Source organism: Cydia fagiglandana, chromosome 8 (assembly GCF_963556715.1).
Source record: "Cydia fagiglandana chromosome 8, ilCydFagi1.1, whole genome shotgun sequence".
Lineage (NCBI taxonomy): Eukaryota > Metazoa > Arthropoda > Insecta > Lepidoptera > Tortricidae > Cydia > Cydia fagiglandana.
The window spans coordinates 4,210,490-4,232,394 of record NC_085939.1 but is presented as its reverse complement, the minus strand read 5'-3'; the positions used below and the strand labels follow the sequence as shown (position 1 = coordinate 4,232,394).

At 36.9% G+C, this 21,905-nt stretch overlaps 1 protein-coding gene across 2 annotated transcripts in view; it reads right to left on the bottom strand.

Annotated features, from left to right (window-relative positions):
• Nucleotides 1-21,905, bottom strand: part of LOC134666496 (MOB kinase activator-like 2) — a 76,707-nt gene that overhangs the window by 35,151 nt on the left and 19,651 nt on the right. The window contains exon 1 of one of the 2 annotated variants that reach the window (XM_063523676.1): nucleotides 7,009-7,302. The exons of the other annotated variant lie outside the window; for it this stretch is intronic. Within the exon in view, the coding sequence (XP_063379746.1) occupies nucleotides 7,009-7,160 (152 nt within the window). The 5' untranslated portion in view covers nucleotides 7,161-7,302. Of the gene's footprint in view, nucleotides 1-7,008; nucleotides 7,303-21,905 lie in introns of those variants that run through there. 2 annotated transcript variants of the gene reach the window in all.

Here is a 21,905-nt window from a genome sequence, read left to right as displayed (position 1 = left end):
TGCGGCCCGCGGGCCGCATGCGGCTCGTGAACCTATCACTTGCGGCCCGAGTGCCGCCTTGGCTATTTTGTATGTAATAGTGACAAACGACAATGTCTCATAAAGTCATAAATATTAACAAAGTACGGCCCGCGTCACCATTTATTTTGTTTATTTTATTTATTTTATTTATTTTATTTATTTTATTTATTTTATTTATTTTATTTATTTTATTTATTTTATTTATTTTATTTATTTTATTTATTTTATTTATTTTATTTATTTTATTTATTTTATTTATTTTATTTATTTTATTTATTTTATTTATTTTATTTATTTTATTTATTTTATTTATTTTATTTATTTTATTTATTTTATTTATTTTATTTATTTTATTTATTTTATTTATTTTATTTATTTTATTTATTTTATTTATTTTATTTATTTTATTTATTTTATTTATTTTATTTATTTTATTTATTTTATTTATTTTATTTATTTTATTTATTTTATTTATTTTATTTATTTTATTTATTTTATTTATTTTATTTATTTTATTTATTTTATTTATTTTATTTATTTTATTTATTTTATTTATTTTATTTATTTTATTTATTTTATTTATTTTATTTATTTTATTTATTTTATTTATTTTATTTATTTTATTTATTTTATTTATTTTATTTATTTTATTTATTTTATTTATTTTATTTATTTTATTTATTTTATTTATTTTATTTATTTTATTTATTTTATTTATTTTAATTATTTTATTTATTTTATTTATTTTATTTATTTTATTTATTTTATTTATTTTATTTATTTTATTTATTTTATTTATTTTATTTATTTTATTTATTTTATTTATTTTATTTATTTTATTTATTTTATTTTATTTATTTATTTTATTTTATTTATTTATTTTATGTATATGTGCAGTTTGCATATAAATTATTCCCATTTTTCCCCACTTTATTGGTGTGGGGACAAATGGGAACACATCATTATCCGATATTTTCCCATTTGTTCCCGCCTGGAGCAGATGGAATAAGCGCTTCATATAAATGAATAAATCCCATTTGTCCCCGTTTCCCATTTGTCTCCAACTCACATATGACAGGGACAAATAAAAATACACCAATAATGAGCGTATTCCCATTTAATAGTTTCAAGCAAAATGAACATAAATTATTAGTTTATGAAAAAAATATTTAATTCCATTAAACGTTAATGCAATTGAGAGTAATTCTAATTAATTTTTTGAAACTTTAATGCCATTAAATAGGCAATTAGATTGACAATCAATGTAATTAAACGTCTCAAGATTCAATTCTAACTAACTTTAATTAAATTGATGCGTAATGCAATTGATTAATTGCGGAATTAATGGTTAATGCAATTGATTAATTGTTAATTAGAATTAACCATTACGGCCAACACTGTTGCTTGGTTTCCATATGCGGTACTAACTAAAGATCGGTCCAAGTTGGTGAAATACATAATCGAATTAGTTGAGCTTTCGGTTATTAGGCACAACTCGTTTCGTTTGGTAAACTGGAAGAACGCGGACGTCCGGGTAATGAGCGCGCAATTACCATTTCTTACAGCATTTGGTCATCAGAGCATGCATCAGATTATCATCAGTGTCGGAAGAGAGCGCCGCTGAGGGGGGAATAAAGAGTGCCGCAATAAAGAATTCTGTCTGACTAAAGACCGGTAAAGATTTTTATTTTTATTAAGTTTATTCACACAGACCGCCCATTCCTACTTCAGCTTGGGCTTCTCGAATATAAAATAACAAACACATTAGAATAAATAAATAAACAGAAGCTTCTTAAGAAATTTATTGATATTGTTAATTAGGACTAAGAAGCTAGTAAAAAGTATATCATTACCAATTACCATGCATATTTCGGGATATTGGGTGCGGGAATATTGTATACTAGCCAAAAAATAGGTAAAAAACTGGAGCTTACTACCTAATAATTAATGTTATAAATACACACCGATGTATGATCATAACAATGTCCTCTGCCATCAACCAGTCTCAAGCAATTGTTTTGGTTGGTGTAGATTTAATAAATAATTATATAACAACAAACTCAAATGAATAGAATATATTCACCTGTAGGGTTCTCAGTCTTTTTAGGAGCATTCCATGAAATTGTCTACCGGTTGTCCTGTACAAACGCGAATTTTCTGAAGATTTGCAGATTAGAGTTTCCATTTATATGCTCAGAAAAATAATCGCCTGCTTTAAATGCCGAAAAAAGTCGCAACACAGGAAATAAAATGCGTTTGTTCGGTCAGTCAAGAAAGTGGGCTACCACTTTTCGACTCTATCAATCAGATGATAAGAGTCGAAAAGTGGTAAACCACTTTCTTGGCTGACTGCACGGGACAGCCCGTGGAATGCTCCTTTAGCATCGAGCCCCCTTGAAAACATATCCACGACCTGTATGTCGCTATGCCAAAACCGTGCGAGTACATTTTTAAAAAACATAAGTACATAAAAGTACATTTCTTTTCATGAATATGTACCGCAAAAGAAATAATAAAATCATCCGTGGACGTGCTGTATAGTACCACACTCATAATCATACAAATTGATAATCAATTCTATGACGCTTCGCCAAATCTCCACTTTTGTCTTATGGGATTAAACATTCATTCTTTTTCAGTCACTTTCTGCTGAGAAAGGCAGAGAAAAGCTATAAGTTATTATCCTATTCTTCTTAGCGCCACTTGCACCATCCCACTAACCCGGGGTTAACCGATTAAACCGTTAACCCAGTGTCAAATTGTACTGGTAACCCTATGGTTATGTATAGGTTTAACAGGTTAACCCTGGTTTAGTGAATGGTGCAAGTGATCCTTAGCAGCAAGTTAGCAGAAACTGTCCGACAATAGGACACGTAAATAAACCCCATTACTAACTACATAAAAGACGCAAACTAAGCGACGCGGCGGCGTCGCGGAGGCCTGCTGTGCGGCGGCGGCGTATCGGGGCCGCGTGTCCCGTTACTGCAACAGTACCGCGCGATACGGGTCACGGATTCGGGCCGAGCAATCATCACGCCATTATGTCCCACTGTTTATATTCTAATCCGTGATTGGGAACTTGCATTTTATACGGTCTATGGCCCGCAATGAAGTTAATTCAGTTGGTTTACGTCGGGTGAATGTTCTAGCTCTAGCCCTTCGAGCGTTCCGGACGGCTTCTATTGCCCCCGATATCCGATGGCATTTCGATTTTTCGGTTACTTCTGTCAACTTTAATATGGGTAGCAAGATGTATGCAGGTTTCCTCGTGATATTTTCCAATACGAGGATCTGACTTCTAAATGCCTAAGTTTGGAATATATAAATTCCCTTAGTGGAACCACGGTTTGAACCCTTCGGTAATTTAACTCTCACCTGCCATCTCTGATACAGAGAATTTAAATATACTTAATGACAGATTTACACGTGTTGTTCGACGTTTTTTTAAGCCCTGCAACGTAATATGTAGTACAAAGGGACAAAAGAATGAACCGTGGGAAGTCCGAGCAAGTTTCCAACATGTTTATGATTACACCTGACTCAAGGTTGTCTTTACTATTGACCGTATTTTCCTTTCTGTCTTTATATACGTCTTTATAAAGTTTCTACTGTAAAATACAATAGCGAGGATTTCCACATTGAAACTAAATATACGGCCAAGGAAATTGAAACACGTTTATTCTTCTGTATATTGTCCTTGTGGTTCGTACAAAGGCGGATTTTAATGTAAAAGTAGGTACATACTTCTATCAAGAATATCTTCGTAAATGCATTGATAAAGACACAGAAGTTAACTGAAGGAAAACCGTACGTTTTTACAGGTCAGGCCCGTGGAATGTTTTTATACAATTATTCAGCAAAATGGATGCATAACAAAAAGGCACGGAAAGGTCCGTCCACCATCCCTCCAAACTGACGTGGCATGACGTCAATGAATGACGTCACGCCACTGTTTATAAACATGTACCTAGCTTATATTAGACGCAGTATTTTTGATTAATCTACAATAATAGCCTTCCGTATAATTACTGCCCTAAGCTTCCCCTGCGCACTATAGGGTACGCCTGCACAGTTCAACTGCACGGTCGAAGCTGGTTAGAAAACTGCACAGTCGTATGTAGCATATGCTACGTCTTAAATACCTGTGCAGTTGGCAAAACTGCGCCGGCATACCCTAATGTGTATAGCCAGCTTTACGTTACAGAAAACCCCAGAAGCCGTTATCGATAACTCTTGACTTCCTGTTAGTACGCTGTGTGGCGGGGAGCATGCTGTAGGTTAAATCCCTATTGTGTGGCAGCTGTGTTTCTCCCGCGCCATTGGCACACGATCAAATGTAACCACAATACATACAAATGTCAGTACTTTATTTGGGTCAGAATTATTTTCGTTGTCTCGTTTCTGACCACTTTATCACGCTTCTATTTTTGTCTTTAATAAAAGAAGTTGAGAGCTATTGCATGTCTTTCTATCTGTAGATTATAATTCTGTTGATAAAAATTCAAAACTAAATTTCACCGCATACAAAAAGCTCCACTCCGTCTCATTTTTTGGGAACAAAAGACAAGACAACGAACAGAATTTGGACCCATTTATCCCCTTCTCTTATCTTAAAGAATTTAGGAGAGCGTCATTTACAATAAGATTTCCCCGGCCTTTAATCTTTGCGTAGCATTAGGCGGTTACCACACTGGATGCGATTCGCACGTCGCTCCGATGTGCGTGCGAATCGCATCCGGTGTAATAACCGCCTAAGGATTGAATTGCAAGAATCATCATATCGTGGCAGCTGCGCACCGTTCGTTCACAACAATGTATTTGTTCACTAGTGCATGCACGAGCGTATCGTATTGTTAGAGTGAAATTCATTCCAGCGACATTTTCCCTGGATGCAGTTATTATATTCTTTAATATCTATTAAAAGCGACGAATAGAAAATTATTACTTATTATATATCCTGACTATAGGTACCTACTACCTATCTCTCCTTTGCAAATTGAAAGAGCGCTTTGTTGCATTTAACTTGTTATTCCTCGAAAATGTTCAAGTTGAAAGCTCTTTGTAAATTACAATTTCCTCGAGTCTTGTTTGTTTTAAGTTAGTAAGGAACGTGATTACATTGTCTTAAACGAACTTAGATAGTTGAGTTCTATCAAAGAAGGCTATCTCTACATTAACTAGCAATTTAGGACATTGACTCGGTTAAATAACTGGGAATTCTTAGAAAGAAACTTTTATTTCTTTTTACCGGACTGGACTGGTTTCCTAGGATAGTTTCCTAGTAATATATTTAATATGACAACCCTGATAGTATGTATACCCACTAGCTATACTAGATAGCTGATACCCACTATTATTTATGTTATTCTATTGATTGTGGGCATTTCAGGGAAATAGTCACCACAATGTAACCAGTTCTGAAACAATTAAAATACGATCAAATATTGCGCAACTAATGACATTTTAAATACAAATGAATGACGTCTCTCATATTGCTCTAAAACGATTAAAAAACTAATGATAATAACCCTCTAAATGTCGATTGCTCGATTGAAGCTCGATTGACATCACGAATAAGTTGATCCCAATTTTCTGTTTAAATTTCGTATCCAGAGAAATCCAAAAAAAGCTATCGCTTCAAGAGTCACATAAATATGTGGATATCAATATTACATTCAGTTGTACAGAGGTCCGAGTCTAACCCCCTTTTGCAAAGACGTTTCTATGCGCTATGCAGGTTAATCTTCTGGAGGATGGGAAGTAGATTTTAGCGAATGGGCGATTTGCAAAGCTTTGCATTTCGTTCTAAAATATGACCATCCATATGATCCATATTATCATCTGATATATGGGTCAGTTCCAGTCTGATAGGCGGTCATAAAACTCGATATGCGGTATGCTTGTTCAATGACAACTGGTCACCTCATCTTTCAGCTTTCAAAGATAAAGCAAGCGCGTAAAGAGGATTTTTCACCGCATGTTTTTAATGATTGCAGTGTGTAAATCTTACTTAGACGTCGAATGAGCGTGGACTTTTGGGGGAGAAACAATATTGAAGGCTGACTACTGACGTGTCGTAGGATGTGGAGAAGTTTCCAAGTGAAAAAAATCAGAGACTTCACATTTTTGTGTGTTAAAGCATTCCAAGAGGAATAGATTGCAATTATAAGTAATCAAGGAGTAGAAACTTCCTTGATTACTTGTAATTGTCGAAAAATATCGCGAACTTTCCAACTTTAGGGAAACTTTTCGCAACTTACGCAGTTCATAGCTTTGTCGGTTCGGCTGCGTGATTATCAGAAAATGTTCTAAGTTAGATTACCTAAAGGTTAAAAGTTGAGTCCCGTCTCGACCGACTCTAAACTTTGTTCTCCTGATAAAGTAAATATGTACAAAACTAAAACTCACCTCGAAAGGTGCTAAATCTATATGATCAAGCACATATAGATTGGTTGGTGAACTTGGTGATAAGCTGACAGCATGTGACAAGTCCAGTCTGCCTAACATTTTGATTAACAATACGTCTATTGTCAGATACACATCACAATATATGATGTTTTGATTTCGGATGCATCTACAAACAAATAACGCGCTGGACTTCAATATTTTCAATGCATTTCAATGTTAGATGTTTAAACTTCTAGAATAAATAATTAACAACATATCAAAAATTTTCTCGGGTAATAATACCCCCTATTCCTACACACTTAATCCCCAAAATTACCCCACGTCCGCTATACACTATCAGCGGAAGACACTTGAAAGTTTTTTGGAATTCGGTCCCATTGCAAAAAATTTGGAGACAGGCGGTGGGATATGTTTTGTTTTTCAAACCAATCCTTGAGCGAGCTAGCTTCTCGCTTGCCAGAGCATTAATTGACAAGCCTGCCATGGCATTTTAGTTCGCCCATCATGTTCTCCGAAGTCTTGCATTGCAGATTGTGGACGCTTGTAAGAGGTGCTATACCAACTGAAACGGGCACTCACGCAACAAGTCCTCCTAAGAAGGCGACTGGCCCACCGCCGATCATCCTGATCTTGCGGTGGCAGGAGTCGAAGAGCGAGGGGCGCGCGTGCGGCGGCGGCAGCCCCAGGGTGCTGGCGGCGCCGGCCGCCGCGCCGCCCGCGCCTCGCAGCATCACATGCACTCACTGTCACTACTGGTCACAGCACTTGCACAACAACTAGCCGGGCGCGAGATTCGCGCGTGCACAGACAACAGCTGACGGCGCGCCGCGGAGCATCGCCGCACGTGTTACTGCGGCCGCGGTGAGCGTGGGACTGGCCCGCCGCCCGCGCCTTCCCTCTCTCCTTGCATCAGATGTGACTTTGAACTGGCGTCCTATCGATTCCAGACACATCAAACCGTCGGTTTTTTAGGTTCTTCAAATCGACAAAAGTCATACAAAGATCACAAAGTAAGGAACCGGCTACACTGGCAAAAAAAAAGCCAAAGCAATATACATAAAATTTGTGGTACCTATTTCTTATTAAAAATGTTTACCTAAATTGGAAAAAATCTAGACATACCTAGTGTTAGTTGTCTCTGTTCTAGAATATGTTTCATAAAATCCAGAAACCTGCGTTCCCACCTATATACCATGTTAGGGCCTAGCGCGCATTTGGCATAGATTTATCCATCCTTTCGGATTTTCCATAATGACCCATTTTTCTGCTCTGGTTACGGCGGGGGTAAGACCTTCAAAGCTCAGGTTTAATTGTATGTATTTTTAAAGCGTACCTACCTATTTACTCCGCAGAAATAAACACAAACCATACGGTTATAGAAATTGCAATTTAAACTAGGTACCCGTGGCTCCAGTGCCATATTGACCGGTATTTTAACACTAACATGCCAAATAGTTAAACATCAAACGTGGCGTACATACAATTTATTCTAAAGAGAACTCTCTCGTCGTTTAGCAATCGTATCGCATACTTTTTTTAGCGTTTTATGTATTCTGGCACTTACACAGAAGATTTAAGATTGAAAATTGCATATTATATGTTAAGACTAAACCGTAACTAAAATTGTAAGTGTAACCGCGGTACTTGTGGTTTGATTAAAACGTTATTGCAATAAAAATAACGGAAATATAACTTTGTCGGTTTGAGTTAACTTTCAACATAGTATACGAGTATAAGTAGTTATGAAAATTTCTAACAAGCAATTTCATAAATTACTATCACGTTGGAAAATGAACGTCTTTCTTTTAGCATTGTTAAAATTAACAACGATCGAACGAACGATTGGGCACTTTACACTTTACTTTGTAATAATTAATCAATGAAATCGTCTCAAATTGCACTTGTTTCATTACGCTATTTTTACTGCATAATTTTAAATCTGAAGTGTCCGGTTAGAACAATGAACCATAAGCTGTATAGATACTTTTGCAATGGGAGAGGGCTCTGTGGTTAGAAGATGACCTGGGGATATTTATTCCAGGTCACTACCGTGACCAGTCTTACTTAATACCTGATGCTTAATGTTCGTGCCGCGATGACTTGGCGACAATATCATTAAACACTCTGATTCGAGTGAAAGCGAACCATTATGACTTTAACCACAGTACTTATAGTTATCATACCAGTAAATCTCATTTCACTATCCCGTGTCGTTAGAGGTATCGTGGAGATGCACTTGCAAGTTGCACCTGATACCTAATCCGAAAATTTTCGGCTTAAAAAATGCCGTATGTCGTATTAAAAAACGTTGATCAATTGAAAAATTGTCCAAAAGTCGTGTATAACAGTAGGTAACAGAACAGTCGTGGTAACAGAACATACACAGCATACAAGTTTAGTTACAATACGGTAGGGCACGGGCGCGGGCCGTGATGTGGTCACGCCTGCCTACGCACTGCTCAGCGAGCCGCTCAAAATGTCACATATACATAGGACAGCATAAACCATCGGAGTATTGTTCGATGGTCAACTAACATTGAGTTCTGATTTTATTACATGGATTTACTGAACATCTAATCTTATGGTGGTAAATTAGGGTTGACCCCTAATTTGTTGTTATTAAATCGCAAATTACGAATTATCAAGCTCCTGATATGTTATGGTAGTTCTAGTGACGATTAAGTAGTGGCCAGTTCCAAAATAGTTGGAAAAGTTCTCGAACATTTCTGGAAAAGGGTCAATTTTTAGGGTTCCGTACCCAAAGGGTAAAACGGGACCCTATTACTCAGACTTCGCTGTCCGTCCGTCCATCCGTCCGTCCGTCCGTCCGTCCGTCTGTCACCAGGCTGTATCTCACGAACCGTGATAGCTAGACAGTTGAAATTTTCACAGATGATGTATTTCTGTTGCCGCTATAACAACAAATACTAAAAACAGAATAAAATGAAGATTTAAATGGGGCTCCCATACAACAAACGTGATTTTTGACCAAAGTTAAGCAACGTCGGGAGGGGTCAGTACTTGGATGGGTGACCGTTTTTTTTTTTGCTTTTTTTTGTTTTTTTTTTTTTTTCATTATGGTACGGAACCCTTCGTGCGCGAGTCCTACTCGCACTTGCCCGGTTTTTAAAGTAGAAAACTTCTTTTTTCTTACAAAAATATGAGAGGTCCTCGAAATTTTTCCATCTATTACATTCGTTATTTTGTAAACTTCTTGTCGGCACATCAGTGACGCCCTGACGCCTGAGAAGTCGATAGATTTAGTAACAATGCAACAGTGGCAGCGATTACGGTTGCGTTGCGTCATACATCTGTGCATTTGTGCAATAGGCGAGCCCGACGTAAAGTACCTAACTATGAGAGATAATCAAGATAAAAACCTTACATTACATGCTAAGCGCCCTACAGGAAAAAATAATGAAATCGTTGTACGCTGCCAAAGTCGGAGGTAGGAACGATAAAAAACTATTTTATTTAATTATCTGTTTCTCAGAATCAAATTATTATGTAGAGCTACAAATAGGAAGGATAGAGAGGATTCCATGTGAAACCCTACAAGAACATGCTTTAATTATCTTTCTAATAATATCATACGAAAGAGGATTGTATAAACATATACTTACAAATGATATTGATACTATACTACATTATATAAAATATGTACAAACTGAAATAGATGTCATGTATTAAAGAAAAGTTTATGATTAAACATAGTTCAATCAAAACTGGTAATCAGAACCGACTTTTAATATTTTTACATGAAATAGAAAATACCCTGCTCAAGGGGTCATCCAAAAATTACGTCACACGTTTAGAGAGTGTAAAATGTGACAAGTTGTGACAAGGGGAACAGGGAAGTGACGTCACTTCAACTTCACCTGTGACCGGCTTTTTTTGTATTCGCTGTACACCAATCAATTATTTAATGCCATTTCTAATTCGTAATTAGTTGCTTGTCAAAAAATTACAAATACATATAGCTTTCATTAAAAAATTAAAGCTGATTAAATATTCACATATTTTATAAAATCTATGGGCTATCGATGTCAGAAACGTGAATTTAATAAGAGCATTTTGTCACTTCAAAATATGAAAAACCCAGCCGACCCTTATTTAATGCGAGGAGGAATATAGCAATTAAAATTTAATTAAAGGATGGCCACTATCATTTCCTTATTGTTACTTAAAGCATATACTTTAAGTCACAATAAGGAAATTATAGTTGCCATCCTTTTCAACGTTTCTTAGTTTTTATGTGTATTAGGAGGCGTAAACCGTGAAGGCGAGTACAATAAAAAATAAACGAGTCGTGACCAGCAGAAAAACTTTTACAAAGCGGCTTTATTAAGTTCTTAAAGTCACACATTTTTCTTTATAAATTCGTAAATAAGTAGAAATACACCAAATACATCTCGGTCCTGGCCTAGTGTTATCCAAAACTTAGGTCTGGCCCGCGAACATGAACGATGGTCACCAGCATTAGTGCCATCCATACGTTCCTGTTAGTCCAACTCTTAGGAGTTGAGATGTTTCAGGAACGTTTGACCGACACGGTTGAATAGCCAGATTCTAACATAAAAAACAACAAAGGAAAATGGCGACGGCAAAACCAGCTCACCGCGCAATTACTCACAAAGCCTGCTAAAATTGTTGTATATTCATACGCCAATATACAGCTTAATAAATAACCCATTTGCATAATATGAATGAACACAGGAATAAACCCAGGAAATTTACGAACGGCGAAGTTACAATTTGCGTTAAAATACGATACTTTATAAACTAAACTGAACCGTGAATATCCTTAAGACGTTATATTGTGATGGCGTCTAATAATCTGGGGGGATACTCAACCAACCCCGGTTTTATATCGATTGACGGGCTTTATGACAGCGCCATTTAGGAAAAGAGCTATCTTTGATCGTACTTTGCGTATTCTTATGCCGTTGATAGTAATTTGTCCCTACGATTTTATTTTTGACAGCTTCATGTTTCTTAATTCTTTCAGCTATAATGTGCTTTGTTTCTCCTATATGGGAACTACCACAACTGCAACAATTTTGTAAACCTCAACAATATTTTTTGGAATGGAACGGTATACCTTCGGTGACCGTAGGCTCCCCACGATTCTGGATAAATGTGTACGTATACACCGTCTTTATAGAGTACTTCCCGAGTACTATGCCAACTTTGTCTGTTACGCCTTTTGTAAGGCAAAAATGCCGGTTGTCTGGACCCAGACAACCCAGACGGAGTCAGAGGGAAACGTCCTTGTCGTATTAAAATGAGAGCATGACTTTCGATTATCGCTTTTTGACGGCGGGTTCGTGTGAATCTTAAGGCAAATATTCCCTCAAACTCACGAAACTAACATAATCTACATAGCACCTTAATTAACTAAGGTCTACGCCAGTTTAAAGAGAGAGAACAAGAAGTATGAAATATAAATGTCCTATTCAGCGTTCTCCGCCTTTCCGAGCACTCACCACAGACAATCCAGCATGGCGGCTGGCCCGCGCACTTACCTGTAACAACACAAGATAACAACTTTAAATGGCGTTCAGTGGAAAAGTGGAATACAATCTCAAATATTCAGACTTGGTTTAATATCAAGCCGATCAAAAATAATAAATATACTAGAAAATTATGCAGCGTAGACATTTAATATCATCCCTCCCTGTAGAATCGTTTTTTTTTTAAGTTAGATTATGTAGTATATAACATAAAATTATTCTCTTATTCGTATTAAACAACTGTACCGCTATTCGGAACCTAATAATAATATTGAGAATGGCAACCCTGTTGTCGGTCGTATTGTCCTTTTCTAGCATATATGTCCCTCTCTCTCCCACACTCCCACCACACAGCAGTTTGCTTTTTGGCGGTTGTCGCAAAAACAAATTTCCAACTCATTGGCTTGCTGTTTTTCCATCTGGAAGGTCGTGAAGCTAAACTGCTGGTGAGTTTTTGAATTTGTACCCCAGTTTAGCTGACTATATTGAAAAACAGTTTCTAACGGCTTTTGCCGTTCGAAATAAATATTTAAATTTTGTGTCCTTTAAACTATCTAGCAAATAAAAACGATCCGGAATAATAATGTGTAAGTTTTCAAAGGCTGCCTGCGCGCATCGTGGCTATGCTAATGAAAATACTAAAACACATAATGTTAGAAAACACATCGAGCTGGTAAAGCGTGCACTTGTCACCATTAGAATTTAATTAATTTTATACCTACATTAAGTCTCTTCTGAGTCTTATTAGTTTACTTAAATCTTTGTGTGTCTATTAGTAACGGTTGAAATTATAACACTTAAATGGTGATGTGTGGAGGCATACCCTTCAGTTTTTAAGTGATTTGTGTTTTCGAATACGAAAGGATCGGATAGTTAATACGTGTTACGTAGAACTAAGTATTCAGATAGAAGCTTATAGACGTGTAGGTTTTATCTATCCAAGTATCCATCAGCAACTTGTCGTTTTATCCCGTTCCGGGTTAAATATAATATTGCAAAATGAATTTTTTGGTAATAAACTTGCTGATAAATAACGTGTACCCGCTTGGGAGTCGACGAAGCCCCGCTTCGCGGGGCTTCTATTTCCGCTCTGAGGGACACAAGGTAACGAACAAACCTACATCGCAAGCATTGCATTTATTTTTGTGGAAAGTGAGTACTTCGGCAGTACGTAAACTTAAATCTGACTAGACAAAGAGAGAGATTAGCATGGCTCTGCGCAAGAATGTCATGGAAATCCTTAAGTATTTCGCTCCTTATCTACCAACTTATATCTCTCCAACTAGATCTTTGATATAAAAAAAAAAAAATGGTTAAAATGTAGGTAGATAGGTATCTTTTTAAATAAATAACAGGTACTTACTAACAGTTTAAAAGGTTAAAGAAAAGAACTCTTGCATGTAGTTGCTATATGTGCTTGTATTATTTTGGATTTGAATAACTTTATTATTCTATATGTAACTACATACAAGAGGGTCAATCTTTAAGCCTACCTACCTACCTACATAAATAGTACCTACACTTGTAAACGTTTTAAATAAAATCGGAAGCCTGTGACTTGAAAGGGCATTAACGATATGGGAATCTTTAGATTGATTCATTGACGAAGACGCATGGTTTGCTTCATTCATATTGTCAAATTATATTCGCTAACTGTAGAGTTAAAGTTTAGTTATGGCAAATCTGCGCGTCACCGTGAATGACACTTTCTAAAAGTGCCTATTAAAGTAAATCCTTTCCCTTTGTCGAGCGAGGAACTCGCAACTAAGGGAATATTACCCATAAACTTCATTTGAATGATATTCTTAAGCCTATGTCTGTTATGGTTCCACCTGCGTAAGGTGTGCCTAAGAGAATCTGTTATTCAGTCACAAACTAACGTCAAGTTATTTGTGATGAAACCAATATGTTGTGTACCTATCTAAGCCTGCGCAAGGCTGCCATGTTTCCACCTGCGTAAGGTGTGCCAAAGAATCTTTGATTCATTTACAAACTGATGTCAAGTTATTGATGATGATATTACAACCTATGTAAGCCTGCGCAAGGCATGTCAGAAATTTAAATGATATGGTAATAACACAGGCTAGACCACAATTATAAATATATATATAAAAAAAAAAAATGAATATGTAAATACCTCCTCTTAGAGAAAGTAAAAGGGTTCTAACAAAATAATGTTCTGGGTAAAAATCAGTCGAAATAGGCAAGGCTTCGTTATTCGAGTTTTCATTTTTGTTTACCAATCTTTTTTAAGGGTCCCGAACACCCTATTGGCTAAACCCAAAATTGGACTAATGAACATTTCTAAAATTATAATATAATAGGTATAAAATAACATAAGATTCCAGGCCTATCTCGACTCATTTTTATTTTAAAGATGAAAAAATCTTTGCACCCTAATACTTTTAAAATTGTGGTCTGGAGACGCTAAGCCTCATAATGTGGGTGGCATAGATAATACTAAGAGATTTAGTCACCTAAATTCTACCACAAGCCCAGGCACAATATTGATAATTAGAATAAGGTGTGGTCAATCGTCCAAGGTCCAGATAACTACTCTGTGGACTCTAATTAAATCAGGCTCACTTAAGCTCACGACACGACATAGCTTACGGTTCAATTCTGAAATAAGCTATGTTTAATATCACTCATGGTGTGAAAATAAAATTACAAGAGCACAAAGAGTCTGCTCAAGGTGTACAAAGGGTTCCGTTTAGCGGCCCTATGAATATCTAAAAATCTTTGAAGTCTATGCCTGCTATGGCAGACTAGAAATTAATATAAATTATATTTGCCTCGAGAGCACTAGTTTTTCAGTTAACATGTTTAAGAGTACCTACCTATGAGGTACACGATATAACCAAGGTTACCTATTTAATTGTTATATTCCTGACTGGCATGGTATAGGAAAATTGTCATGTGCTGCACAAGCATGTTAGAAATAAAAATATACAAAACTGACCTAACGGGGCGTTTATGAATGATTTATTTTACACCTTTGTGTCTGTCTTGTGACCCTTGAAGATTTGAACCACCTTGATCGTAAGTGCTCCTATGCACAGATTAAGTTTATTTTAAACTACCCATGCCCTAATCTCAAGGGCACGCGCTTCTATGCACGGACCAAATATTGTTATCACTTAATTCACTTATCATTATTCATTATAGTTTGATACTATACGTTTAACAAATGTACCCACCGTGGAATGTAATGTACCCACGACATAAGGTTTTTAATAAACAGTGACTTAATGGTTTGCACGAACGGTTCTAACTAGTATAACCTCGGCGGTCACGTCTAGGGCATGACCCTCTAGTTATCAATTTATACAAAATTATAGCATTGTGATACGGTTTGCTTTGCACAATAAAAATGGGAAACAGGCCTTGCGAAAAAACGAAGCTATTTTGAAACGCGAGTACTTTTCGAAAATACATTGTAATAGATATAAATATGTCTTTGTCGTGGAACAAGTACACCCAAACAAATGCAGTCATTTATTATAATATGTTGGCAAAACTCTGCCAAAGAGTTATATAGTCTGTCTATACAGTGTAACCAAGGCATCAATGCACATGAATCTCTTGAAACATGGTGGATCAATTAATTTACACCCCGTCTGTGTCTTGCTCCTACCAAATCCACAAGTTAAGGACCTCAACCTATATATAGGTACCCTTCTCGCTCGAGACCTGTAAAAAAAAAAAAAAAAAAATGTACACAATAATTTCATGTAGTCAAGTGTCGGTAAACTAGGTCCCCACCACTTAGCGCTATCGTGAATATATATGGAAGAACTCTGTATATTGCCTCCCAGGAGGCGGGACGTTATTAGACTATCCTATATAGTAGGCCAGAGATATAGTATACAAAAGTACACTGGCCCAAATTCAGTAATATTATATTTCAGAATATATAATAACATTTACAATCTTGCTATTATTGAAATATAAACAAGGTACAATTATCCTTAGTTCATAAGGAGGATAAGTATACCTAAATATCTAATAGATTCGACAAAGTGCTGATTCTAGCATTGGATGAAATAGGTCCCTCTTAAAGGGCCTCTGCGCTGTTGGCTTTGGGCCACGGGCGCCCGGCAAAAGGTCGGGGACCCCCTGGTTTCGCACAGTTATTGCAAATAATGTAAAATCACGAAATAAGTACATAAATTTGTATATCGGTTAAAAGCACCTATGCGATGAGCTAGGGTTTCGAATTAAGTATCTTATTCCTTATAATTTACACACTGAATATTCAGAATTAAGCAATGTCTATGAATAGTTTACAGAAATTAAGCCTCTTTAGCGGTCAGATCCAATAAAGTTTCAAGGCTTATGTCTACCAGTAGGCACCAGATAAAGTAAACCACTGAGAAATTACTTTTACTACATATATACAAATTAATGAGTAAAATTAAGGTTATGATAGCTAAACATGAGTTTAATTAGAATGACTCTGCAAATATCATTGATAAAGTTCTGTGGCAATTCTACATTAATCATTTGAACGCTAAGAACACCAAAAAGCGTCATAACTAGTGCTCACAGCGCAGTGAACACATGAGTGTTGTGGCTTAAGCTCTCAAAGTAACCTTCACACTTTCAAGTAAGGTTTATTTAGGTACATTGACTCGCGTTCTCGTTAGTAAAGCCAGGTAAAGCGTTTAAAAGGGTTAAATGCATTTTATAGCTATAACCTATAACAAAGTATATGGCTTACAGTCATTAAAGAAATTTAGTGATTCTCTATGACATTTCAACAAGTACCTAATTTTATTAACTTTGTGGTGATAGTGATATAAAGAATAATTAAAATATTCGTCTACTTAATCCCGAGGGATTCTGGAAATAAGAAAGGTCCTGTCCTTGTTATATTCCTGCAACTGCTTACTTTACTATTATAGATAATTATTATCAAATTTGATAATAATTGCTACTTATAAATAAAAACTACTCTAGTACTTTATTATTTTTATCTTCTCATACTTGAATTACATTACTCCTTATAACAGATGTTGTATGCTCCTTGAAGAGTAGACTGACCTATCACATCTTTTTTTTTTTTACCCAGTTTTCATGTAATTAAGTACCAGTATAGCACCCTTGTGGTGACTCACTTATTCTTTTGAACATTTATAAGTACATTAAGTACGTATATAAAATGCTAAGTTAGTATCATTATATAATGGAATATCAAATTGTATGCTTTACTAAATACCTCTCTCCTCACGGGTGTTAAAATAAAGGGTGTACTGCATAATTAATTAAACACTCATAATATAATAATATTACATATACATAATAAGTACATGTATAAATCACATTGGCTTGGCGTCTTCCCACCACCAGGCGATAACAAACACGTCTCAATATTATTATTAGGTTCCGAATAGCGGTACAGTTGTTTAATGACAGCGTTTTACACAAAAATAAAACGCTAATTAAATAACTTACCCTATTCGGAACCTAAAGTTTTAATCCTGCCTGGTGTAAATATGTATAATTTTGAGACAATGAGTTGGAAATTTGTTTTTGCGACAACCGCCAAAAAGCAAACTGCTGTGTGGTGGGAGTGTGGGAGAGAGAGGGACGTATATGCTAGAAAAGGACAATACGACCGACAACAGGGTTGCCATTCTCAATATTATTATTAGGTTCCGAATAGGGTAAGTTATTTAATTAGCGTTTTATTTTTGTGTAAAACGCTGTCATTATTGAACCCGGTGTTTTAGATAAATAAAATAAACATGTAAGCGATACTCACAGTCATACTAAGACGAAACTATGATATTCTATACAACATACAATCAGTTTTGATGGGTCTTGATCTTGAGTGTAGATTCTAGTCTCAGTCTCAGTGTGTGTGTGTGCATAGAGTTACAAACTATTGCTGTCCGTATCTATTGACATTAATCATTAATTACTACATATAGTACAGGGAGTAAAGAGCCCACTATGTTAAATATAAAAATATAACAAAAACAACAGCAAACAACATATGTATAATATGTTATAAAATCCAACACGTGTCACCATCCCTATTACAAAACGCATGCAGCAGCGCAGTCCAACGCCTGGCCTCGGTGTTTCTTTTAGAATGACCCAGGAACGCCTGTGCCTGGATCAAGTAAATAAACTTCCGTCAATATTTTTACGATAGCAGGCCCCTTGCCAAAAACAACGCCGGGTTTACTTCAACACGATTTATTTGGCGCGTGATCGATATCATAAAAAATATAAAAGGAATGAGAAAACGGAGAACGGAGCGGCGCGAGCGCACGCGGCACGACACAGCTGCGCTGCGATGCCGTTCTAAAGCAAAACGCTGTAAGTCGTAAATTATCGATTTGCGAAATATGTGTTTGTGTTCGTATCGATCTTTTTCTACCTAGCGTTATCCCGGCCTTTGCCAGGGTCCGCTTTCCTCCACTTTGCGCGATCCTGGGCGTCGTCTCGTGTGAGCCCGTTCACTCGATCGCTTTTTTGGTCTGCCGCGGGGTCGGGGGCCGTCAAGGGCTAGGTTAAGGCATATATGTTTCCTACGTAGTCAGCTGGCCTGCGACAAACGTGGCCGAACCACCGGAGGCGACATTCTTGGAGCTTCTCTGCTACCTACGTCACGGACTGCGAGGCTGCCACAGATGTACTCGTTATGGATGCGGTCAGCGTGCGTAACGCCGCACATCCATCGCAGCATCTTTATCTCTGTAACGCGAAGCTCCTGAACATGCCTTCCAAGAACCGGCCACGTCTCGGCGCCATAAAGTAGGACTGGACGGATCGGTTTGTGTTAGTATCGATATTTTTAATAAATAAATAAATTAATTAAATTTTCAGATTTTCATGTTTACAAACATGTTGGACAAATTTAAAAACAATAAGGGGTCATCCATTAATTACGTCACACGTTTAGGGAGAGGGAGGGGGTCAAGAAAATGTGCCATGTTGGGACAAGTGGGCGGGGAGTCACAAACTTTGTAACGTCACTTTAACTTCACCTGTACCCGAAAATCAAAGTTTTGTTTTATTCGCTTTAAAGTTAATAACTAGTTTTTGCAATTATAAATCGTTTTTATTCGTGTTTTTCCTCATCGGTTTGGTGTCATAAAATTACTAATATTGGTTTTATTAAAATAATAGTACCTACTTATTTCGAATTGGGGAGGGGGCGGGGGTTACCAGTTGTCACCTGGTGTGACAAGGAGGGGGGAGGGATCAAAATATCATGAAATTCGTGTGATGTAATTTATGGATGACCCCTAAACCAAGGTAAGCTTATTTCACTTATTTGCATTGATTCAAGAATTTTAGCGAAATTTTTGTTATTACAATATTTACAATCATACATAATAAGTCCACATATCGCGTTTCGTGTAGGTGCAATAATTCTGCTAAATAAAACGGGTTGCACTCCGGGAGTGCCGGCAGAAGTGAAAACTCGATGACATTGTAACGTTTTTCGATCAGGTCACGTGTCCGTCTTACGAATTTTCAATCTGTCGAATCTGTCGGTCACGTGGCCTGTCACGAGTTTAACATTTTTTCCCCATCACAAAAAGTGCACAGCGCCGCTAAAGAAGTTTTCACTTCAATAATTTGTTTTAAATTATATTGTAAATTATAATTACTGAATTAACACCGTTTATTTTTAGGGTTCCGTACCCAAAGGGTAAAACGGGACCCTATTACTAAGACTTCGCTGTCCGTCCGTCCGTCTGTCACCAGACTGTATCTCACGAACCGTGATAGCTAGACAGTTGAAATTTTCACAGATGATGTATTTCTGTTGCTGCTATAACAACAAATCCTAAAAACAGAATAAAATAAAGATTTAAATGGGGCTCCCATACAACAAACGTGATTTTTGACCAAAGTTAAGCAACGTCGGGAGTGGTCAGTACTTGGATGGGTGACCGTATTTTTTTTGCTTTTTTTTATTGTTTTTTTTTTTGCATTATGGTATGGAACCCTTCGTGCGCGAGTCCGACTCGCACTTGCCCGGTTTTTTTCGGTTGTCACAACGTCACGCGTTTGTCGGCCGAGCAGCTGGCGGCGGAAGGAAACGCTGGTTTCCGCTGGGGGTGGCTTGGAAACACAATCAATCGCCCGCAGCCCTCTCTTGTTTAATATACAGGTACTTTGGTAATAGAGGCTCCGTGTCGCAGATGTTATCTTCGGGATGACCTTGAATCTTTAAGCGATCTAGCAATTAGCGATGTTCACTTCCGTTATGGGAAATGATGGATCAAGATGGCACTTAATTTTAATATGTCGATGCTGGATTCGGGATTCGGGGCATGGCAATATCAGCAACAAAAGTAACAGATCATCAGATCAGTAACAGACTACGTGCAATATTTGACCTAAAACATGGCAGGCGACTTAGGGGTCATCCATTAATTACATCTCACCTTTAGGGGTAGGAGGGGTCAACCCGGGGGAGGGGTTTGCCAAATGTGACCATGTGTGACAATGAGGGTGGGTGGGGTCGAAAAACCTAGAAATTCGTGTGATGTAATTAATTAATAAATGACCCCTTATTGTAGATATGTACTCAATCATTGTTATAATTTTCCCCGTGGCAGATATCAATAACTTCCTTGTGATGGCTGGAAACACTTTATTTAAGCGACATAGGAAGTCCAAGCCGGATGTTAATGCTAGAATTTTCCACAGAGCACATCTAATGACCATCAGTTAGCGCTTGGACGCGTGCGTCTAAGTGCAACGCTAATTGTACCGCGTCATCGCATCTTCTCTTCTCGCAAGGATTGAAACGAAACTATCCAACTTCAATATTCCTTCACAGACAAAACAATTTAGATATAAATAAGTGATAAGCAGATACAGAGCAAAGAACACGCCTCTACATTTCCTGTTTCTGGACATGGATAAGGCATTTGACTGTGTCACTTGTGACATTTTAGGAAATTCTATGTTATGTAGCTGCTAACAGCTATCTAATTTTAGAGAGCTTGACAACGCAGTCTGACACTAGTACAGTCAGCAGCAGATATACCTGAGCGGGCAAGGTGTCCAAGAAAACATATACACTTCAATCGTCACAAAAATAAGGACATCTAAGTTGTCATTTTAGCGTAGGCTTTCAGTTCGTCACATATATCTTAACTTCTGAGTTTTTCTTTAACACATACACCCTTATTTGATCACAATGACAATAACGGTTAAAAAGTCAGTGGTATCTAAGCACTCAAATTCAAGCTGCTGTCATTAATACCTACACGCACTGCCAATCACGTACGTCAGCAGCCAGGGTGCCACCAGTTGCTAAGCAGTTGTTATTTCAATGGTAACTAAGCATCAACGTTTTATCAGTTTAACTTTAAAAAAAATACTGTAGCAGCTACGAATTGACACCTCCTTTCTTAAAGAAGTATTTTATCGTCAAGTGTCAAACTTAGACAATAGATAAGTAGGTTCTGAGTATTATATTCTTTGGTAGGTTCTACGAGAATGATCGGTTTTTTATTTTAACTGTCATAGGCGGCCGTTCTTCCAAACCGTAGAGCATATTATATGTTAATATATTTATTTAGCCCGCTTATTGTACTAAAATATACTATATAGTACTTAAATACGATGCTCCGAATCGATCAAAGAACGAAGGAGAAAACAATAGAATTGAAACGTAACACGTTCACTGTCCCAATCTGACATGTAAACCTTATGGCTTTGTAATAGAGGCTAGCCGTGACCCCACGTGAGAAGCACGGGCAATAAAGGTGTTAAGCATATCCAACTATGACTCCACTCTTTATTTTGTTGGAGGAATGACGAATTTTGTTTTTACAACTTAGCAGAGAGGATAGAGTATACGGAGTTATATACAGTATGTATCAGAACGAAAGGCCAAGAAAGAGACCCATTGGTCTCTTTCTTGGCCTTTCGTCCTGATACATACTGTATATCTTTGAACTTATTGTTAGTATAACCTAGCAG